This window comes from Amphibalanus amphitrite, unplaced genomic scaffold (genome assembly GCF_019059575.1).
Source record: "Amphibalanus amphitrite isolate SeventyFive unplaced genomic scaffold, NRLGWU_Aamphi_draft 000093F_arrow, whole genome shotgun sequence".
NCBI lineage: Eukaryota > Metazoa > Arthropoda > Thecostraca > Balanomorpha > Balanidae > Amphibalanus > Amphibalanus amphitrite.
The window spans coordinates 446967-470615 of NW_024881589.1; the positions used below are offsets into that span (position 1 = coordinate 446967).

At 52.6% G+C, this 23649-nt stretch overlaps 1 protein-coding gene across 2 annotated transcripts in view; it reads left to right on the top strand.

Moving 5' to 3' along the window:
• Positions 1 to 23649, top strand: part of LOC122380197 (dual oxidase-like) — a 52756-nt gene continuing 29107 nt past the window's right edge. The window contains exons 1-2 of one of the 2 annotated variants that reach the window (XM_043363159.1): positions 1 to 185; positions 19072 to 19158. In XM_043363159.1, the coding sequence (XP_043219094.1) occupies positions 104 to 185; positions 19072 to 19158 (169 nt within the window). In that variant the 5' untranslated portion in view covers positions 1 to 103. The remainder of the gene's footprint in view (positions 186 to 19071; positions 19159 to 23649) is intronic. The other variant, XM_043363158.1, reaches the window with a different exon arrangement.

Sequence of the window (23649 nt, forward strand, 5' to 3'; positions counted from 1 at the left end):
GGCGGCCGGCCGGCGCCTCGGGAGTACCGCTCAGTTGTCGTTCGTCCCAGCTCGGGGCGGCTGTGTCTGTCGCGCGCGCACGTCCGACCGAGCTGTGGGCTGCATGATGCCAGCCGGCGCGCGACGCTCGTGGCTGCGGAGCACGGTGCTTCTGCTCGGATTGCTCGCCGCTGGACTTGCACAAGGTAAGCGGGCGCTGAGGGCCGCTGTAGGGTCTGCCGGGTGACTAGAAAGAGTAGAGGGGGCGGGGCGGGGAGCCCCCTGTGACCCTGGTGGGACCGAGCGCAGCTCCATGAATTTCGTCCGTCTCCTCTGTTTATGCGTGACCTGCTGAGTGTGCGCCGTGTCGTTAGAACTCCACACGACAAAACAAAGCGATAAAACACCTGATTTCTCGGTGAGCGGGACGGCTGTGCGCGGACTCCCAGCCGGCCCTAAATTAGCCGTCTCCGCCGGACTGCCCGTGGCGTCTTTTCACTGAACTGGACGGTGATGCCATGCGGCGTCCGCGGCTCCGGTTGTGGCCGGCCAACCGGGGCCAGTTCCCAGAGGAGACCTTGGTCGGGATCGCCGCAGGCAGTCGGCCGCGGTCACCCCCCCCCCCCCCACCCCCACCGAGGAGGGAGGGGAGGCCGTCAGCTGACCGCTCCAGTCCGGTCCTTCAATCTACATTCAAGCCTTCAATGTACGCACGCCTCTGGACAGACCTTACGTCTGGGTCTTACGTTATTCAAATTTAGGCCAAATGCGTGTGGTGTAATCTCCAAGCCGGAATTACTGTGTAACATATTCTGGTTGATAGGACCTTCTCGTGACTGGGATAGTTGTTTTCTGGGTCATCTGTGTCTTCTGAGCCAAACAGGTGTACGCATATACGGTATAATCTTCCTAATTACAGCGATGTGCTAGTGTTTTTACCTTGTAAAGACAATGACTGGTTCACCTAATTGTCGACCATTCTGTCCTACTTATCAACAATGTTGAATTTTATATTTACCGACGAGCATATGTGATGATGTTAAACTTGTTCCTTTAGCAATATTATAAAATGTGCACACAATGACTGATTACATTTTTTACCGCAATGGAACATTATGGTAGATGACTCACCACGAAATTCAAACATTTTATCCACAAACCTGGGATACATAGCGCCTGTATCCTTAGTACAAGACTCAGAAATAGCACTTCTTGTCATAAGCAGTCTATGTGGCATTTTGGCATCATTCATTGCATTGCAAAACTATGCATCTTCATGGTCATTTTCTCGCTGACAACACACCCCTATCCGTACCATCTGGCTCCAGTATTACTGTCTCTATCAGTCACCCATTTGGCAGACCGTAGTTAGCGGAGCAGCTTACTATCCAGTCATGAAGTTACGCAACTCCGCAGAGTGTGTAGGTATTCACTGGCAGCGCTCTGGCGCACTCCTTGCGTCTGAGAGAGCGGGCCTTGTGCTAAATTAGGCCCCGACAGCGAATTAGTGGCCGGCCGGCCGTAATTGTGCTGATATAAGGCGGATCGTGATGCCGTCGGCCGGCTCGTGAGGTGATAATGAGCCGGCCCATTATCCAATCCGCTGTCAGTGAGGTGCAGTATCGGCCGGTCAGCCTCGGAGCAGTGTGCACGAGAGGCTGCCGGTCCTGTGGCTCGCTGGGTTACACATGATGTGGTGGTAATCGGTGGGTTCTCGGAGATCCGTCTTCCTGATCGGTAGTCCCGTGACATAGTGGTCTATTTTCTTCGTACCGTGAGAAGATGCCCATTGTCATGAAAGCTGATTCCCTTGAATCCTCTATAGTGTGTTGCTTAGATGCTTTCACTTATTCGTATTTGGTGCTAGCTAAGATATAGGCATTTGGTCAAGGCGAGCGAAGGCGTTATTGGAACATATTACATAAGAGGCCTTGCACATGTTTATCTCGACAGCTAGGCAAAAAGCGGCCTCAGTGAGATGCATTCACAATTGTTTGTTTCGAGTCGGGCATTGGTTGAGTTTAATTGCGGAGACCACCGCTTCTGCAGTAGCATGTCGGCGCCTTACCAACTTGCATTTTGCGTCACCTCCAAAACTAGGTCAATGGGTGCGTTCCACGAATTGTGGGTTATTTTCGTCTTAGTGTGATCGGAAATTTTCCGGTACCTGAGAATGTCGGCTATTATTGTCACCTTGAATGGCATTTCATCGAATAGCAGCGGACATTCCGACCATACCTACTTCTCGGTTACAAAACCAAGGACGGTCGCACCACTTTCGCGCTACCAAAAATCGCTCGGCAGTGGGAATCGTGTGAAAAGTGGCGTCCTCCGTATCCAGTTAGCCTACCGCGGCGAATCGCTCGAATTTGGCTGGCCATTGCGGGTCGGTCGGCCGGCCGGCCGGCGTTGGTCAATCCGCACCAGCACAGCTTGCTGCTCGGCGGTGCGGCGGTTCCAGCCCAGTGCGCCCGGCCCTGCCCCGCGGCGCCGCACCGGCCTGGCTCGCGCTGCTCGGTCAGGGGCCTCCAGCTGCGCCGGTGGACGGGGCAGGCCGGAGCGGTGGACGGGAGGTGGACCGGGGTCAGCAGTGGACTGTCAGGTGGACGGGAGGCCAGAGCGGACACTTGGGGACCATGTTGAGGTGGACCAGGATCAGCAATGAACTGCTGCGCTGGACGGGCAGGCAAGGGCGGCGGGGCTTGACGTTTGGGTTGAAAGAGTGGCCCTGTAGGTACTGTCGGCCAACTGCAGCAACTGATCAACCGTGACCTCCCAACAGCTGTCTGACGTCGATCAGGGCTGCCACCGTCACAGCGCTCTAATCAGATTATCCCGCTGTCAAACAATGCGATTACATTGAATTGCGTAGGGTCAGGGGATGTTTAGAAATTATTCTTCAAAAAAAAAAATCTGCTGAATTATCGATCATCGGACTGCGTTTATCGCACATGCAAGTCAGTTGCTTTTTTTGTAGTCTGGATTATGACCAATCTATATAAAATATTAGTTAAACTCAACAAAATCAGAAGTTAACCTATCACCCTACCAATCTAAATTAGAATAAAAGTACACGACTCAGAAGAATATAAGTATGTGAAGGTCAATGGTACGACCTCATATAGCTAGCGCTGTGCATCATGTATGTCGGCGTGTATGGGGTGTGTGCCGCTCCACTGCCGACGACACGGCGGCCCGATGCCCGGAATGTGCAGCCGCATCGGGCCGCCTCCGGGGCTGTGTTGTAACGCGGCCAGCTGCGTTACTTCACCGGGCCTCCGCGAGGAGCACTGTGTCCTCCGTCCCGGTGGCACGGTCCGACACCTCCCTCACCATCGGGGGTGTTCTACGAACAGCCAGTGCTGCCCCATGGCAGCCGTGAATCAGACGCGCCCGGAACCGGAAATCGTCTGTTAGTTGTTACTGTCTGAACTGAGCAATGAATCACTAGTGGCAGAAAGGAAACGCCCAGAGACGGCCGCAGGGGTCGCGGGTCCGAGAGCTGAGGTCACACAGACTGACTCCCGGTGCGTTTGTCGCATCCCAGCACCATTACCGAGTTCAGAGCGCCCGCCCAGCGGAGTTGGTCTGGCCATGAGCGCCTGGAGCCGCGCCGCCGCCCGTAACCGCACGGCGCGAGGTCAGCCGTGCTCCTGCCAAGGCTGGCCGGTCATGGCCCGCCGGCGTGACAGTCAGCCTGTAAAGGTCAACTCACTTCATCGACTGCTCTGTAAGGGCCAGTTCACCTCACAGGAGGGTACGGAAGATATGGCTCACTTAGCCGCAATGATCGATAAGTTTAGCTGATACCGCTTGTGCAGCAGAAGCTTGATAAAGTTTGAATTTACTTTGAATAAAAACAGGATAGAACGAAAAAGAGAGCAAAGACGAAGAAGAATTAATTAGTTTCCTGATTTCTCTATAAAACCTGACTCCCAAAGATATGTTACTCTGGTTCCTCCTCTTTCTCTCAGCCATGGCTTTGCCGTGCGTGTGGAAGCCGATGCTGCCTTTGCGAATCCCCACTCATTATCTACTCACCTCGTGGTTCCGAGCCCCGACCCACGGGATATCTGATACGAAATGAAGCTCTCCACGCCCGATTCACGCAGTCCGATGTGTGTAAAGCTCCTCCCGGCTCGCTCCACCGCCCAGGAGGCCTCTGGAGCCCTCCCGCCACGGAGACGCGTCTGGAATGCGGACCGGCGTTCTCTGGGTCGCAGAGAGCGCGGCACCTCCTCTCTCCAGGTCACCGGCCGCCCGTCGTCTGGAACGGATGGAGGCCTGTTTGATGGCATACAGTCGACACATGGACTGTGACGCCGAGTGGATCGGTCACAGCTGGGTGATACCATAGTCAGCTGAGGTGCCACGCAGCACCACAATCGGGCTAGAGGAAGTCACATAACTGTGATACTGTGACTGTGGCTCCACATGTTGGCTGTGGGGTACCCCAGTCGGGCCGGGGAATACCAGAGTTCGGTTGAAACCAGCTCCGCCTCAGCGCCCTTCTCTCCGATTCACATACCCTAGCGCGGATGTCTGGCCTGCTTTGCGATGTTTCTATAAGATTGGAGCTTTAGAAATGACGACATTGCTAAACAGGAGGCAAAATGACACACGAAAAAGTCGCTATTAAAAATCCAGGGCTGCCTGAAACCTCCATAAAAGCTCGAGCTATTAATCATAACATTGTGCCGTCCCAGAGCTGATGTCGCAAGATGGTCGATCCGCCTATGTGAGTGTGTCCTCCGGGGCGATTGGTGCGCTTATCCAGCCAGCAGGTCATCAGTCACGCGCGCCGGGTGATGTGGAGTCGCTCTCCACCCTGAGTCCACTGGCACGTCCCGGCCTGTCTCCGTGCCCTTCTCCGTCTCCATCTGTCTCTATGTCTGTCTATGTCTCTTTCTCCATCTCTGTCTCTGTCACTGCTTTCGTCCCCTTCCCCGTCTCCGTCTCCGTCTCCGTCTCCGTCTCCGTCTCCGTCTCCGTCTCCGTCTCCGTCTCCGTCTCCGTCTCCGTCTCCGTCTCCGTCTCCGTCTCCGTCTCCGTCTCCGTCTCCGTCCCCGTCTCCGTCCCCGTCCCCGTCCCCGTCCCCGTCCCCGTCCCCGTCCCCGTCTCCGTCTCCGTCTCCGTCTCCGTCTCCGTCTCCGTCTCCGTCCCCGTCCTGTCCCTGTCCCTGTACCCATCCCAGCCCCGTCCCGTCCGTCCCCGCTCGGTCACGAGTTGGCCGTAGAGGCGGCTCTCTCGGGCGGAACGGATCATCCGAGCGTCCGACGGTCTGACCTGGGGCCATCTCACCGTCTGACCATCTGCCTGCCACTTCAGCTGACCAGCCAGCCGGCCGGCCGATCGGCCGGGGCTATTGCGTGGCCAGGTTTATGAGACCGACCGTACTTAAACTGTAGTCAGCCTCATGGACGGGATTTTATTTCGGCGAAGCTTGGCTATTTGAAATGGAGGCTCTCTCTCCCTCTCTCCTCTCTCTCTCTCTCTCTCCTCTCTCCTCTCTCTCTCTCTCTTCTCTTCCCCTCTCTCCCTCTGTCTGTCTGTCTCCTCTCTCTCCCTCTCTCTTCTCTCTTCTCTCTGTCTCCCTTCCTCGTCTCTCCTTCCCATTCCATTTCGCTCCATTTACGCTCCACGTTACCCATTCATCATACATTGGCTCCGGCTGGTTGGTCTCACAGCTTGCGTTCGGTGCCATTTTAGCTCTACGCGGGGGGTATCGCACACTACCCGCGTCCCGTCGCCGGCCTCCCGTCTGGCCAGGCGCCCTTGGGCGATGTTGGAAGGTCAGAGGAGTATCTTTTGGCGATCTCCGACCAGCCTGACCTCCCGGTGAACTGCGCATTAAACCGTGGACGCGTCATGTCTCACCAGCCATCATCTGGCCATAAACGAAGTCATGAAGGGTGCGGGCCGGCGAGGGGCGAGGCATTCGGAAGACCCAGCGTGGGGTGTAGCCAGCACGTGAACGAGTCTTCGCGACTTCCCGTGTGGACGGGCAGACTGCTTCACATGATACAAGAGGTGCACGATCACATCAGTTTGCTTTTTCTAGCGCCTTGCCAAGCCTCCAGCGTGTGCGAAGGTTGTTGATGACTATATTTAGGACCTTTTGTGCTAGGAATATAAATCCGTGCGGGACTCTGTCAAGCATTGAATTTACATGTTGAGTAGTTTGAAGTCGGCACATGACATTGCGCGCAACAGAATGCTGAGTCCTACTCCTTAGCAGAGTTTGTGTGGTAACCTAGCCAGGGCCTCCTCGACCGCTCTGAAGAATCCTTTTACACCTGCGTGACACCGACTCAACTAGTTAAGGTGTTACAAAAGCTAGACCTTTTTTACTGCCTATTCTGCTTTAATTTCATTCCAACTTTGCTGAGTTATTTTCAGTCGGTAATGCCACCCGCAGGCTCCACCTCGCCCCGTTTTGCAGACAGATTTATGCTGATTGAGATGGCTGCGTCGGGCGTGGGTCAGAGCCATGGGCTGGTCGGCGGTGCTGGGTCCAGGGTGCTGGGTGCGCCGTGCTGGATGTAGGGTGCCTAGCGAGTGTGTCCCAGGAGCCGAGGACCCAACTCCTGGGCTAAGACGCTAGTCGGGGATTGGTGCCTCAGAAGTGGGGATTCTGACTCCTGCTTGGAGAGGGGTGCTTGACGACTTTGGCGAAAGGAGATCCTGACTCCTGGTCCCGAGTGAGCCGGTTAGGTGCCGGTACCTCACAATGGGGAGGGGTCCTGGCTCCTGAGCCCGGGCGCCGGTCAGGTATGCCGTTACGTGGCGGCCCAGTTGCGAAACTGGCCGGCCGGGCAGCGGCCACACCCCGGCGCTCTGTGCGGCGACGGACGGAGTCGGGACGGAGGCCGACCGGCCGCGCCACCCGTCTGACCTCCGCACTAATGGCCGCCATCGCCACCCGCGCCGGCCGACCGAGCGGGCGGGGCGGGGCGGCACTTTAGACGGCCGCCGGCGTGTGCCCCTCCCCTCCCCTCCTCTCCCCACTGCCGCTGCCGGCGTGCGCCCCCAGCTACCCCTGTTCTGCCGTCATTGCCGCCAACAGCGTCATCGGCCGGACTCTCGGCACTGCTCTCGGCTGGACTGTTAAACTTCAGAAGCTAGTTAGGACGGTCAGTACGGCTGCAATTCCAGCTATATTGGTTATTGTTCCCTCAAGTTACGTCTCTAGCTTACGTTTGTTGCTTATTCACCAATGACTTGCTTGAGAAAAAATAATTCTAAGGTGTTCCACCAGACAGCTTCGACACATGGCATTGCTTTGCTATCAGTCTTGCTGCCATGACTGACGTGACACTAATTGAGGTTTGAAAAGATTTAGGATTCCTTGTCACACGCTCGTTAGATTTGTGTGTTGGAATGCTGGTGAGCTAGGTCGGCAGAGAGTGTGATAGGCGACATTTAGCCAGAATCCTGAAGTAGGATTTACTTTTAAGCCCTGACATAACACTGTAATGCAATTATCTCTTTTGTCACAAACCATGTTTATCGGCTACTGGGAGGGTTGTGACCACAGCATTATTCAGTTTACCTTCTATTCCTTCATTTAGCATTTTCAACTAATGTATCCGATACCACTGTTTCCATAGAGAGAAATGGGTAGATGATTGTCACTTATTTGGATGTATTATGTCGGCGGTCATTGAGTCGTTGCCTCTGACTGACTCAATGTCTCGATGACCTCTGAATGACTCAAGCGCTGGTGCCCTTCATTTGCTGACTCATAGTAGAGATGTTTGTCAAATCTGACTGGTAGACTGATTCGAGGTCATCATGCAGCATGATGATTAATTGCTCACTAATAGCCATCCGCGAGAGTGTAGATCCTCTGGAATGGATTCCGCGACGTTTTCGGTGATATTATCAAAGGAAAATGTTGAGCTACATGGTGGCGTCACCACGGAAATGTTATAAGAAGCTGATCAAAGCCCATATAAAATCGATCCGTCACTTACATGTCGGCATTTCAGAACTATCCTCGGGAATGTGTTTGGATCTCGGATGGACATTCCACACACACCTTGACGTTTCCGTTCACCGTTAAGCACATAACCGGTGACATTACTGATCAGAAACTGGCAGAGAAAGTCCTCAACTCCTCGGCTGGACAGGACAGACAGGACATCGCACACGGGCTGGGGGATACGGCCACTCCTGTCTTCACTCGTAGGGTTTGAGGCATGATCCGTGTAACAAGCAGGGTGATTTATTGGGGTTACATAAATCCAACCAAGCAGGCTGCGTCGTCAGAATGAAAATGGGATCCTCCAAGTGATTGTGGTGCTGGCAGCGACGACTGCCTCGCTGGACCACCGGCCGCCCGCCCGGCCTTTTCACTCTCGTTCGCTGATGATCTAAATAGATAGCAGAGTTGCCGTGTGCGGCCACCGCCGCTGTCTGGTGGCTGCGGGTGCCCCGGACTGCTGACACTGCTGGTGCAGATGGCTGATGATTGCTGATGATGTGCTGACTGCATGGTGGCGATGCTGATGGTGGTTGCATGGCTGTCAGCGTCTGTGGAATCGTAGGATGCCACGGCCGGTAGTTGCTACTGCTGTTGTTCCTTCTGACGATGTTGCTAAGCTGTTGGTTGCGGTGCCCTCAGCGTTTCCACGTAACTACAGCGCGCTTGGTGCATTCTACTGCCGCCCTCTGGAGTTCAGCAGTGCTCAGCGCACTGTTCCACTCAGCAGTGTCTCACATTCTCTGATATCCCTGCTATCTGCTCCGCCGGCTGCAGTCGCGAGGCGGTATCTCAACATCGTTAGCAGTCATTGTCCGTCGGCTGCTGTCGCCTTTATCGCGGCACCGTTACACCCTTATGACTGCTGCAGCTGCAGACCGGGCTGCTGCCTGTTCCGGCTGCCCGCCGGGTGCCTGGGCCGCCGGTGGTGGGCGCCCCGCGGCTGAGGGGGCCCGGAATGTGGCCTTCGCCGCCGCTGCTGCAAGGACGATGCCTCGATCCGCCCCCGCCGCATCTGGAGCAGACAGTGAACGAGTCCATTCATTAGGGGTGCTCTGGCGTAGCTGCAGGATGGCGCTGCTCCAGTTCTGATATCGTCGGCGATCTTGTCTGCATGGTTGCCAGGATAATGCCTGGAAGTGACTGTTATCTAAAGGGACCGATAGAGTCCGGCTGGTACGGTGAAAATATTTCTGTTTCATGGGGATTGAACAAAGTGCTACACTAAGTTCAACGACAGAACTTTGCCTATGAAATCTTCTACTTAGGTCACTTTTTGCCTATGATCAATTATTGTTCTTATGGTGTTTAGAAGCACTTCAGCTAATCGTCATTCTCTTAAAATTATGCTTCTAGTTAGACATCGAATCTCCAGTTAGCACGCGTGTCGTGCGGCCTTGACACGCTCATTCAGTTTCGATTTTGCATCCATCATTCTCTGCTGGCGCGATCGTCCGATGCTGTCATGACCGTATCCGCCTCTCTGTCGGTGGCCTGATGCGCCGAGATCGAGCGCAACCGTCGTCTGTGCGCCGGTTTTGTCGCCGTTTTTCTCGCCCGGTCGAGCGGCGCACGGTGCCGGTCTGTGCCGGGAGTTATCACCTCGTGGCTCCGTGCCGGGCGAGCGACTGACTCCGTGTTGTTGTATCGACAGCGTAACCCTGTGGAGAGGTACGGGCGGGTGGAGGTGGTTTTTGTACACAGCTGCGATAACAAATAGCACTTTGTGGTGCCTCAAAGTACGGACGGTTGGATGTTTGTGGGGTGGTGATGCGTCAAAGCACTGTGTAAGATGCCGGATGTGTTGGCTTTTGTCCTCAATGTGTATTTCTGTCTGTAAATATGTACAGCCCTCAGCAGACTGCGTGGTAGGTATTCTTTTTTCGACAAAACCGATAATTACTCAAAGGCTATGTTATCAGTCGGTCGGAACTCACTTCAAATAGATGCGCCATGCTCCACTCCTTCGATTGGGTCTATCACTAAACAAAGTATACGGCTTGTGTGGCAACAAAATGCAAAAGTTTGTTTTGGGGGCAAATATAAACTTTTGGGTTTTGTTGCCAAACTGGATGGAAAATGAATAAGATGATAATGCCAATCTAAAGTGCGGTATCTCGCGCGTCTTGCTCTTACGATTTTCGAGTGACCGATAGCACAGTATTCGCGTTATTCTGGGTTTTGTCGGAAAAAGAATACCTACCATGCAGTTTGCAGAGGGCTGTACATCGCACTTCGTCATATTTTCCAAGTGTTGCTAGTAAAGACGAACAAGAGGATATAAGCATCCACAGATAACAGTAGTACCTACCTACCTAGTACCTACTGTTATATGTGAAGCAGCTATTTGCGGCAGCATGGCATGCAGTTATGGTGATGGTATTAACCCTCGCCCGTAAACGGTGTTTTGCCACCTTCGCCCATGCAGGGGGGGGGGTTGGTGCGACCCCCCCTGGCGTTTGAAAATGGAGCGTCGAAGAGCTTAGTGGAAAAGACCAACGGATTGCTCTCAACGAGATCTCGCGATTGGTGGTACATTTTTTGGTCCTAGGTCAACATTTGACCTACTTATGACCGGTCAAAGGTCAAATTTTCGGAAAAAAATATAACTTTTTTTCAGATTTCCGCGACGATTGCGGCAAAACGGTAAGAGATATCGACTTGAAACCTTCACTATCGTGATCCTTGATCAATTCTCTATCGTTTGGTGTGTATTTCGATGTCATAACTCTAACAATGATGCGTTGGGGGCATCGGAAGTCTGCAAGGCCATTTGTGCATTGGGTCACGTCAGGCGTGTGACGTCACTGACCTGACCCTGACCCAAAATGAACTACAAGAAACAACCGACGATGCCTGAAATGGATAGCAAATTCGAATCAGGGCATCAAAATACCCCGAAAAGGCATTCAAGTGCAAGAAGTCATTACAGGTCAACCGAGGTCACTGACCTTACCTTGACCTTTAGTAACCTTCAAAATGTCAACGGACATTGTGCCAATGTCAAATCAGCCAGTTGTGATTCTAAAACAATCCATCAGTGTGTCAGGTCAGTCGGCATTTATACCAATGTGAAGCAATCTCCAATTTAGCGTAAATCTGGCCGGAGGGTGTTCCCTTTATGACGTCATAACTCCGTGACCTGACATGACCTTGACAAAAAAAAACAAAAGTTGCGCAAAGGATGCCTCAGAGGGTACTGAAAATTTGAGCGGGCTATCTGAAACGGTTCGGCGTGTAGCTAAGAAAAACCTCAGGGGGGGGGGGGTTGCACCCCCCCCCTACATGGGCGAGGGTTAAAAACTTCCCAAATGTGGTATGAGACTTGGTTAAGTTCCCAGACCTATGCCCATGAAAAGATGCCAATCATTTCCTGGAACGATTAAGATTGAAAAGATTGCTTATTGACATATTTAAATGAAAAATTTATCACAAATGCCACCTCCAAATAACTATCCATAGGCTATTCTGTTCGTTGAGGAACTGATACCTAAGCGATACTTGAAGCACCAAGGGACAGTTTTACGGGCCCTTCCCCGTAGTCTGCATGTATCATAAACCACTAGGAAAGTCAATACACTGATCTGTGATGGATATGAATTTCCCGCTTTCATAGGTCATTTTTTATTCAAAAGCCTAGCACAGATCTGCCTTTAGCAGACCATGACTTCTTAGGGTCATTTGGTTTGCGCTTAACTACCTAGAACACTTCACATATTTATTCGGTGTTCGTTCACTCTCAACCCAGCCATGTCTCCCAGAAGCTATCTTTGTGTGCCTATGCACCGAATACAGCTGTATCCATTGACCAAATAGATGCAGCCGTTTTTGGGTGATAGTTATCTGGTTCGAATACCTACTCCAAAATGATGTTTGTTCGTATATCTGATGTAAGGAACAGTGTCGGCCTTGTGACTAGTTAGGAGCCGCTGTTTACTAAGGCAAGTTTATGTTACGTAACTGTGGTCAGCCCTGAATGTGTTTTGCTTTGCCTCTCCTCGCCGCTGATACGAAGCACAAAACACGAGCCAAGAATGTTGAATAACGATGCAGTGCTTCCTTGATAAATATATAGCTGCCTGCCTTCAAGTATCAAGCAACCTCTATCAGCAACCAACAGAACCTTATCTCTTTTTCGATCGTCATTTTTTGGTATATGTATTTCATACATGATTCTTCATTCTACATTACTGAAGGATAAGAATTTGTCAGCACAGAAACAGGGCCGCTCGGCGCGCACACTTTCCGCCGCCGAGCCGCGGTCGTGCCATCCTGTGCGGCGGAGTTGCCTATTCCCCGTCTTCCTCCCACACAGCGCCAGCCGGGTACGCCGGTGGTCCTTCACCCCTCGCCCCGCCCGGCGACCCCGACGGCGGCTCGTGACTCCAGTGACGTCACCGGCCGCCCGGCGTGACGTCACCGGGAGGTCTAAATGAGCGCCACTCCCGGATCTGGAGCGGCGCGGCGCGGCGCGTCCGACCGACCGGGCCTTTCCAGCCGATCGGCGCACATTCCAGCCACTTCCGAGTGGCGGACCAGAGCGATAGGGCCTCTCCGCGATACGGGCGCCGGAGGCAATCAGTCGTGACTGGCGCAAATGGGCCGGCCGACTATAGCAGGCAGTTTGGCAGATCCGGAAGGAGATAGTGCAAATGTCAGTTCATGGAATACGCTGTGTTACTCAGGGAATGGAAAGTGCAATAGCTTTAGTGGGAGAATGTCATGCTATCCAATGGTCGCTCGTTGTTAGCGTCATTCCTCTGAAGGTCGCCGGGGGATGCCGATTCTAGGAATTCCTAGGGCTCCAAGAAGGTCAGACGAATCTCTCAAACTAGGGCAATGGCCATTTCTTACAGTGCTTCACATGTCACAATAAAGCCTTCACCGACGTGGGGGTGGTCAGGAAAACCTCGTGTGAAAATGGATGACCACTGATTTTTTCACCAACATTCGCTCAAGTAACTGACACACCGGTTAATTACCGTGGGAGTTTGGCCTTATGGCTCAATGGCAGAGGTTGACTCAGGCGCGGCTGTCTCCTCTAATTACCGCAATTTCCTCGATAAGTGTGGAGCCATCAACCGACACGGCTGATCCGTTCGTCTGCGCCGCGGTGTCGACTGTATAGCTACAGTGCGTCATCGCACCGCCGCCAAGGACGTTCATGGCCGCGCCGCTGACACCATGTCACGTGACACGCCAGCCTGTGCACGGCACTGGTCACGTGAGCGGCCACTTTCGATTTCGTCGGGAGCAGCCGGCGGGGTAGGGCGACTCCCGGGCTGACGGTCCACGGCTGGCTACCGCGGGTGAAAGCGGAAAACAATGGACTATCGACTCCGGCTGGCGGGGATGACACGGGTGTACTTTTTGGAGTCTGGACGCGTGGTGGGTCACTCCAGCGCAGGCAGTAGTCCTCGTTGTTGAATGAGCTGTTTTGTCGATGGTGCACGAAACTGAGGGTTGACATCAGAATCTGAAGACCGTCCAACTTCATCCCGATTCCTGAGCAAGGATGATTTCGAACTTCTTTGGTGGTCGCTCAAGCTATTACAAGACATTCATCAGAAAGATAAATGATGATGCCGCAAGGAGAGGGTTCGCTCTGAATGGCGCCAGGCCTCGTTTGACGAATAGACCCTGGAATGATCAAGACGTCATTAATTTTCCCGTGAACATGTCCTCGCGGCCGGAGCGCGTCAGACACGCAGGTGGTCTGCCATCGCAGCGGGTGGCCGTTCCGTCACCACCACGGGCTGTAGCTGATGGCGCTCACTGACGTCCGTTTGACTGATGGTCGAACACTGACGTGCGCGCGGCGCTGATGTGCGTGTCACCGGCAGCGGCTGCGTCAGCGCGGCTCCGGGTGACACGCCGTCATCTGGTGTCCGCGGTGACGGATGACGAGAGTAGGACGGCAGCTGGTGTTGTCGGGCGTCATTGCTTGGCCTCACGCAGCCCGTGGTGTTGAGACGTCCCGTGGCTCCGGCGCCGGAAGAGTGTCGTAATCGGGTGTGTACGCGGCGAGCGCTGACAGAGACCCCGTGCTGATATGAACGCCGGCCCGTCCGCTGGCGGTGTGTGGGTGCTGTGTACACCCGACTGCGCTAAGGTAACAGTGCGTGATGGATGACAATGGCCGGCTATCACTTATGTTCAGTGATCATAGACAAAGTCATGAATGTCAAAAAGTATTGGGTAAGGATCCGAGGATAATTGATGTTCATTTATAAGGAAAGCGTGACTTGCCACTGTCTGACGTGTAAACTGAATAAGTGACGTTTTGTCGATACATCCGAGGTTTATGAGCACCGTTGCTGAATATTTTGTCTGCGGAGCCACAATCAAATGTAATGGCTTCGTCGATTTATTGAGCATCTAGCAGTTGTAGCAGCCAGTGTGATGGAAATATATAGGAATTATCTTGACTTATCTGCTTGCTTCTCCAGAATTTCACATGTATCCTTTTATTGCTAAAACCGAGCGTGAAGTAATATACCGGCTCTCGTTGTTCAAAACTGCAAGATAACTACAGACTCCCACAACACTTTTCGCACATGAATATTCAGATGGGAGCTGCATCAAGTTTTCTCACCCCAGCTTCATGGCTGCTGCTATCGTGCTCTTCAACTGTCTCAAGCAGCAGCATTTAGCGGCGTGCAGTAATATCTGATCCATTACGGCTCAGCATCGAAAACGGGCGGCTGCACTGGTAGCGCCTGCAGTGTTATACTGACCCGCAGGACTCGTCCACCCGCCCAGCCGTAATGGAGACTGCACGGCTGGCCAGGACACTATCACCGGAGACTGCACGACTGACCAGGATGCTAGCATTGAAGACTGCGATAGCAGCCTGGGCACTATCACCAGGGACTACGACGGCGACGAGGACAGTATCACTAGTGACTGCGATGGGGACCAGAACACTATCACCAGAGACTGCGACGAAGACCAAAACACTATCACCAGAGACCGCGGCGGGGACCAGGACACTATTACCAGGGACTGCGACGGGGACTAGGGCACCACCCGGAGACCGCCGCGCCGGCGGCGCTGGGCCGGGGGCGGAGGCGGGGGCGGCCGGCCGTGGCACGACGCACGCTGGCGGCAGTCGCTCTGTGCTGGGGTTGCTGCCCGGATGATGACGAAGACCTTGAAACGCCGCCGACTGGCACCGCCAGCGTTCGGCAGTTTGGGCGTGCATGGTAATATCCAATGCCACTGCTTCGGTGCGTTCTAAATTACATGTTTAGATGTTACCAGAAGCTTGATTTAGTTGTTTTCATGCGCCTGGGTCGTTGGTCTCTTGGTCATGAATAATGCATGAGTGACAACTCGGAAAAGGTTCTCTGGGCCGTAAACTCACGTCAGTTTTGTGACAGCCTCTATGCCGTGCCTGCGAAGGTATGGTGTGCCGCAGCACTCACTCAACAGACCGGCCGCGGAGACTGCAGCAGTGACTAGGACAATACCACAGGAGACTGAGAGGCTGCTGCGTGCGCATTGCGCATATTTGCATTTATCGCATTCATGCACTTACCGCATGCATGCATATATGCATGTGCTACATCACATGAGCTAGCCTCACTCCTTGAATTCGCTTTATAAAGCACACAGGCAACTGCAAACATTACTCAAATTCCGCACGGCATGCTGTCTTGGTGTGGACGTGTGCTTTTATCACAGATCAGTGATCGTAACCTAACAATGAGCCAACATTTCCTGGCCGCACCCGTGAGTCATGTGGCCATGCCACCTCCCAGCCGAACGCCCGTGCCACCCACTCAGCGGTGAGCGTGCTATCTCTGAGTTCAGCGTGAGCGGGACGTTCACGTCGGGTCACCCGCACCGTATGGTGAGCGACTCGGGGTCACGAGGTCATACGTCTGCCTCGTGTGGACGTGAGGGCGCGACCCCGAGTTCGCCTCTGGGAACTCCAACCCCAACTTCAAGAAACTGGAAGAGAGTGTTTAGCAGATAATCTCTGGAGCTTACAGCTCCATTCCCAGCTACCGTACTGAGCACGCAGGCAGGCGCCAGGCGTTCACGGGTGATCAGCGCCCGCTGAGCTGGATCAGCCCAGCTCAGCTCAGCTCAGTTCAGCTCAGCGCCGGGTCGCGACCCTGTGCGGCTGTTCCGGGCTGACGGAGCAGGGCCGCCGCCCGGCCGTGAAAGGGCCACCGGTCGGGCGTGGCTACACCAAGGCCGGACCGCCGCTCCATCGGTGTCCCTGCCACCGCCACCGCTCGGCGACGGAATTCCCCGGTGTGGCTGCGTGCGCCCCGGGGGCAGGGCTCAGTGCGGCAGGCTGAGGGGACAGAGCGGGGACCTGACAAACCGGCTGAGCGAGAGAGGAAATGCCAGCGGCCGGCGGCTGGAGGTAGTCTGAATGGTTCGGTTTTGACACCTCTGAGAAGGCTGAACGGCTCTTTTCTTCACTCGCCTGCTCACGTATGTAATGAGTATAAAAGTAGACGGAAGTCTGAAGAGTTTGTTCGAGCTTATCAGCGCTGCCATCGGACCAGTTGCGCAGTTTCTCGTCAGCACTGCCTGGCTGGCGCGCTGCCATCTCAAGGCGAGCGAGGTGGCCAGTTGCGCGGCGGTGGGCGGCGGCTGCGGGACCGACCCTGGCAGCCCGGGGCGCCGCGCCGCCGCTGCCTGGTTCATTGGGCAGCCGGCCGGTGAGCACAGAGCGCCGCGTCCGTCACCAGCCGCCGCCAAGGCTGCCTCCTCGCCGCCGCCAGCGATGACGCCGCGCTCAGCGAGGCTGCCACCGCCCCATGACGCACTCGCGGGGAGAGCTAGTAGAGCAGAACGTTTCCTTGGCGCGCTGATATCATCGAAATAATTCTCTGCTTGTCATCATAAAACATTGTTTAACTGCTACCGTTACGTCACCTTCCGCGTCAGCAGCTCGTGTAATTTTTTGTGCTGACAAGATAAGTTGGAATTGTAATCTTCTGTCGAATCTATCAGCTAGCAGTTATGTAATTGATGAGATAAAACTTCTCGCCAGCATTAACTAGTCTTTTTTCCTGAACTCCTCTCTGGTATTCGCGTTTACTTTATGCATAGCAATACAAACTAACTGTGCTCTTGCCTCCACTTCTGGGCAGCGGGCATTGAGATATGTAGGTCACATCCACAATAAAGGGCCTATTTTTGCCTTATCTTGGATGTGCTATCTCGTGGTTTGGTTGCGTCAGTCCGTTGCAACGTTCCAATGGAATAGCCCTGTAAGTTGTAACGGTAAATAAGAGAAGACTTCAGCAAGTTACATTGACACCTAAAAGTTAACTCCATGAAAGCAATCGGGAGAGGGTGATTGTGTGCACTTTCTCCATTGTTCGTCTACCCACATGGTTACGAGTAAGGCAGTGGATAACTTTGATTTTCATTTTGGTTTGCTTTGGAATTTGGGCTGCACTCGTATAAAAGTCTGTTATTTCTGTTCATTGTATTTCTATTTCTATTTCTATTTTTATTTCAATTTCTATTTCTATTTCTAAGCCTCTTACACGGGCAACCACGAGCTGAGGACTGTCTCCTGGGGTTCCGTTCCGTTGGGGCAGGGTCGTCCGCCAGTGGAGCAGGTGGCTGTGCGGCTGACCTCGTCTCAGCGGGTGACCGCGGGCCGACCAGGCCAGGCAGGGCGCGGCACCGTGCTGCCCACAGGAAGAATGACTGGCACCGGCTGCCTGCGCGCGCTGCCAGAACGAGCCAGCCACTCCGGCGGCCCGCGGACAAATGTGATGAAATGTGCGTCTCGCGGCGATGAGTGAGCCAGTGAGCAGCCTTCTGGGGATTCCAGGTGGGAGGTTTCACAATGGTGTAGTTTAAATTAGTGGCCACCACCGGACTGCAGGCTGACTTGCAGAACCATGACAGTGCCTGCATGGGGTCGTGCCGGAGTCCCTGACCTTGGCTCCGCTCGAGATGTGACACACTTATGATCGCACGTGATCACGACGAATACGTTCGTTTTATTGATTGCCTCTTCATCGGCAGGTTGCAAGACATTTGACCTATATTCGGCATGAGACATTGCATTGACGGCTATTGACAGTCATGCAGTAGCTCTGTTATTATTTGATGCTTATTTGTCACACGTCTCCAAAGTGATCAAACATTTGAGCACCTTGTGATTATGCTGCGACAAAATTATCTATATACAGAAGGCTGCGCTTTTAGCAAAGTAAAGGCCACGATAGTGCAGTGATAGTGCCTTAGTGCAGGCAAATTAATCAGATCCTGTATGAACATTGATGCTGATGAACAGATGGTCCGAGCCTAAGATTCTGCTGGGTATAGGCTGATGTTCAATGTTCGATGTTTCCTCTTCCGTTCTTATCAGCAATGATTTATAATTTGAAGAAAGAAACTAACACCCTCAACTGACTACCCTGCTCGAGGTATCAATTCTGTGTAGCTTGAAAGTGGAATATCTCCAACCTCTATCAAACAGCAAGCAACTCTATCAGCACTTCCGTAGAAAGATAGCGTATCTTGCGGGGCTCAGTCTGTTTCACTGTCGCACAGTAGAGAGCCACTGTGCTGAATACTAAGCGGGCGGCCTCTCTCCGGCCCACGCCCTACACTGGGGTGGCAGTGGTGGTCGGTAGGAGGGGGACCCGAGCGGCAATTTCCCGCAGGGCGACCTTCCATCAGCGAGCCGACCATGGCGATCAGATCAGCGTCAGTCGGCTGACCGTGCAGCGGAGGCCGCGGTGTCACAACGGAGTCTATTGGGTGCAGGAAGCGGCACGGTGGCTGGGCGGGGACGGCGTCCAAAGTCTGGGGAGGTAGCGGGTTCACAGTTTGAGCAGGGAATGGAACAGTGTGAGGGGAACTGGGCTCGCGGTCTTGGGAGGTGGTGGATCACCAGTCTCAGGAGGGAGAGAGGTGCACGGAGTCTGGGGAGGAAACAGAGGAAACGCAGCGCAGTGTATGTTGGGGAAGAGAAATCCAGGAGGGACAATTGAAAAACGGACCCACTATCTAGGAAGGGAACAAGGCCCAGTGACTGGATGGGAAATATTTGGACGGGTCCCACCGACCGTTATCTACGTTTTTTGCTTGTATTTACGTATTTTCTGTTTGTGTTTCAGAGGAAGAAGAACGGCCGAAGCGAGTGGAGAAGCAGCGTTACGACGGATGGTACAACAACCTCGCCCACCCAGAATGGGGCTCAGTCGGTGAGTACTGCCGTCATCGAACGCCGTGACCGGAGACACAGACAACGGGCCGTGGGTCGGCTGAACCTGCCCGTCCATACAGACATCCTGCCTTCGTGACTTGAATAACGTTACCGGGGATGTTGGAACTACAGGATATTTGTTGAATGGAAAAGCGGGTCCGATGGTCAAGTAACGGTACGAAACTACCCAAGTTTGCCAACATGCCCCTTTACAACTGCCAAGTCTGATGGTTAAATCACGGCCATAAGTGCGTTGACTACATGGGCATATCTATTCAGCATATCTATGCAAATTTATTCGACCGATACCCGACTGGTCGGATAGGACTCGGTCTGGTGACTTTCGGGGAGACCCCGCGTGTCCTGGCGCATCATTTAGCACACATTGGTCCTCACTATTCTCAGGGTCAACCCAGTCACATACTTGCTCACTCTACCTTGTCTGGGCCGACAGTCACGACTCACGAACACCAGAAAACTGGTGGTAAGGTCAGTCCCGCCTGGGGTAAAGCGTCCCAAGGGTGGCCGCCTGGAGGGGTAGTGTCCCTCAAGGGCTTTCCCGCCTCACGGGACGTTCTAACCCTGCTTCCTGCATTAGCCCCTTAGAATTCGAGTGATGCAGACCTCGAAATAAAACATCTGAGTAAGCCATTTTCCGATTCGAGTCCAAAACTGTTATTCGAAGCCAAAGGGCCCAATTCGTCTATCTCAAATTAAAACCAATGTAAATGTTAGATAGTTGCACCTTACGTTTAGCTTAACCCGCGCCCCGTAGGGGGGGCCGAAACGGCCCCCCCTGTCCTTTTCGGTCGATATCTCCTAAACAGCTGGAGATATCGCCACCAAACTTTCAGGACCCCTCCGGGCATCAATTTTACACATTGTGACCAAAAATTTTTCCAGAGTCTATGATAGGTTGGCCACAAATGACGTCAGAGTGACGTCATGTTCTGTCATTTTCGACCGAAAAAAGACCTTCGCGAGAAGACCTGTCAGGACTACAGCTTTGAAGATACAGAAAAATGATCAAAACAAAAAAGGTGTAGAATTGACAGGGCTACAAAACTGCTATCTCGAATTTTTGAAATTTTTGAGTTTTGACCCCCAAAAATCAAAAAAACATTTTTTTGGATATATTCGCCAAAAAATCCAAAAAGTTTTTTGAGTTTCGAAAAAACCGGAATATATCTGATAGTGCCTACCGTCTTCTATCTACATACCAAATTTCAGATCGATACCTCGTTTTTTGGCCAAGTTATAGCGAAAAAAACTGTTCAAAAATGATGACGTCAAATTTTCAAACTCAATTTTTGGCAATTCTAGAACTCTTAGAGCAAAACGAAGACCACCATGAGACTCCCCGTGACGAGCTGCATCGAATCGATACCCATTTTATGCAAAAATATCAACTTTGAAATTTGACCTAATTTGACCTGACCTTGACCTGACCTTCACAAAAACGTGACCTAGGCTGGCCCCAAAGGCTGCCTAACCCACATAATCGCATTTGTCATGTAAAATGGACCATAAAACATGTATCACACGACACATTCATATTGTGACCCCCGGTGACCTGACCTCACTGTGACCTGACCTGGTATCAGTGACCTCAGATAGCAAAGTATGTGTTTGACGAACAATGTACCATCGATGGTTTTCAATAGATTACCAATTTACTCGCTTTCACAGCACATTTCTTGAATTGCCTGTGAACGGTGAAAATCTGACCTTTGACCTGACCTGTGACGTCATCGGTTTGACCTAGGTCAATGAAATTTGGTCACAAGGTAGTTCCCGGGTGGGGCTATCGAACGCCGTTTGAATTTTGAAAATCGGCCGGCAACTTTCCGAGATCTTAGGGGGGGGCCGAAACGGCCCCCCCCCCCCTACGGGTGGTAGGGTCCGCCGGTAGCCCTACGGGGCGCGGGTTAACAGTTACCTTTGTAAACGATGTATCCCATTTATCGCTCTTAATCACCTCTGCTTTATTAGTTCCGTCTCTTAGCTCATTCATTCTCGACTCTGAACCCTGCGACTCGAATAATGCCGACGTGCTAACACGATTACATTCAGACCCTGTGACGTCACAGTATTACATCACCGCACCAAACGTGACATCACAGACGCACGTGCGCCTTGTCGACTACCGCCGCGCCCCGGTTAGAGAGTGAGCGCGCCGCTCAGAGCCGCTGAGACTGGGTGGCGGTCGCGGACTGACCGCCTGAACACGGGCGGACCTTGGGAATCCAGGTCGCGAAGTTCAGGAAGGAGCTAAGAGTGTTATGTAATAAACATCAGCGACAGCGGGACAGCCCTAAACCTACCACAAAATGAAGGTTGGCCGGCAGGGGATAAGGCGAGATATGTAATGCAAAGGTCAAGAAGCCTATGCTTGATGAGTGCATAAGCCTGAATTTGAATTAATGACTTATCTTTGAATGGTTGAGATGATGGCTGAGAGCCCGAGTACAGAGCCGTCCAGAAAAAATGACACTATGAGCTCTGCAATTAATCTGTCCATTACATGGTTCGCCGTTATCAATTTCATTCTAACGTTAGATGAACAACAGGTAGATTGAGGTAGTGTGAGTGATGTGATCCATTCAACTACTAGCTAATTGAAAAAAATATTAAACTAAACAACAGAGGTTTTAGTCACTAGTCTTGCTAGCAGAGCCTTGAAGGGCATGGTGCTTATCCGCCAGGCTGCACAGGGAACAAACTCAAAGAAATAATGTAATTGCTTTAATGTTGTGATAATACCCTGTCCCTCTTCAGATATTCTAGCTAATAACGTTTTGTCACTAGCAGTCGTTAACGAGCTGAATCATATACGGCTGCTTATCTGATATCGTTGCTGCTTAACGAGAACGACTGACAGAGGATGAAACAAGCGCCTCTCACCCCTCCTTCACTTGAGTTAGCCGTAAAATGATCCGGCCGGGAGGAAACGTGCCGTAATTTTGATCAAATTACCGTTCCATCGGATGTAACTCCCTCGCCACATGCCGTCTGATTGATGACCTATGGGCGTCGTTTAGCCATCTGTCTGGCCTTGTAGCTGCCATTCGTGACATGCAAATCTGCCACTGAATCACGTGTGCGCGGGTGGAACATACCAGTGGGTGTTTGAATATGTACATTTCATTCTCGGTGTGTTACTCACTTACCGATAGTATCAGCCGTATCATACTGTGGCAGCTCGATCAATCATCCCCACCCTTTTAACCAGAAAGCAGTCTGTGGCACGCTACACATGTCCATAGTCCAACTTATGTTCATCCACGTCAATGTCCAGTCTATGTCTATGCATCCAGTCTATGTTCCTCTTCTGCCAGAGACGAGTAGACGAAGCCGTGTTATGTAAAATCCTCTTCAACGTTCCATGTCGCTCCTACTATGTATTTCAGACCCCATGAGACCCTGTTTTTCGGCGATAATTTCTTCATTTTTTGTCCAATTAGCTTGAAATTTTGACATACCATATTTCAGCTCAAGCGCCAATTTTTGTCAATATGGTCTCTTAACAAAATATCAATATTTAGACCACTTGTCGTTGGCTCGTAATGTTAATCATATTTTTCACCCGGATAGAGGCTCGCTCGCTGCCGCACCGGATTGGATAGGAGCGCTGGCCAATCACGTTACGCCGTGCTCAACTTGACTCCGCCCACTGGCCGTGACCGCGGTGGGTCTATGGCGCTTCAGTCGACGTCAGCACCACAGAGGGTTCGCAGCGGGACCGCATGCTTGAGACAGATGGAGTTGGCAAAGTTGTTTCGGGACGAAAGCAAAAAATATCCGTTCGAAGGCATTGGTGTCCTCTTCTCCTTATTTTGGTATCTAAACGTCGAACCAGCTCAGGATATTCAGATCAGAATGATCAGAATCAGGGTAGGATGAATTATTAGCCTCCCCAGAACCGGCCGTAAAAGGAAAGATAGACGAACTCTTGGGCTCCGAGCATTTATTTAAGCCAGAGTTGCACCTATCTCATCGTCAGGTTGGGTCAGGTCACACTCTATCACCTATAAGATCATGCGTAAGCCTCTGCATTATCCCAAAATATTTATATATTTTGCACGTCAATAAATGTTTCTGAGGAAGGCGCAGAAAGCAACAAAGTGGGATGAAGAGTCGCGGGCACGGCCGATTGCCTGGCGCATTGCTCCAGCGAGACGACTGTATTCGTGATTGAAGCGGTGCGGGGCGCCGGGCGGGACAGAAGGTCGGCGTACCTACATCCTGTAACTGAACAGGATGTAGGTACGCCTTTGCAAATATAAATGCAAAGGCGAGGGCTTCAGCTAGTGCGTTACTTATGAGTGCTATTTTTGCCCATTCGGTTAGGTTTCGGCTGCAACGACAACTGCACTGCAGCTACGTTCCATGCGATCCGCCCCGGTGCGGCAGCTACTGCCTCGCCCGCTCTACGCAGCCGACTGACCGGCCTGGACCGGCCAAGGTCACCGCCCCGTCCGCCGGGAGG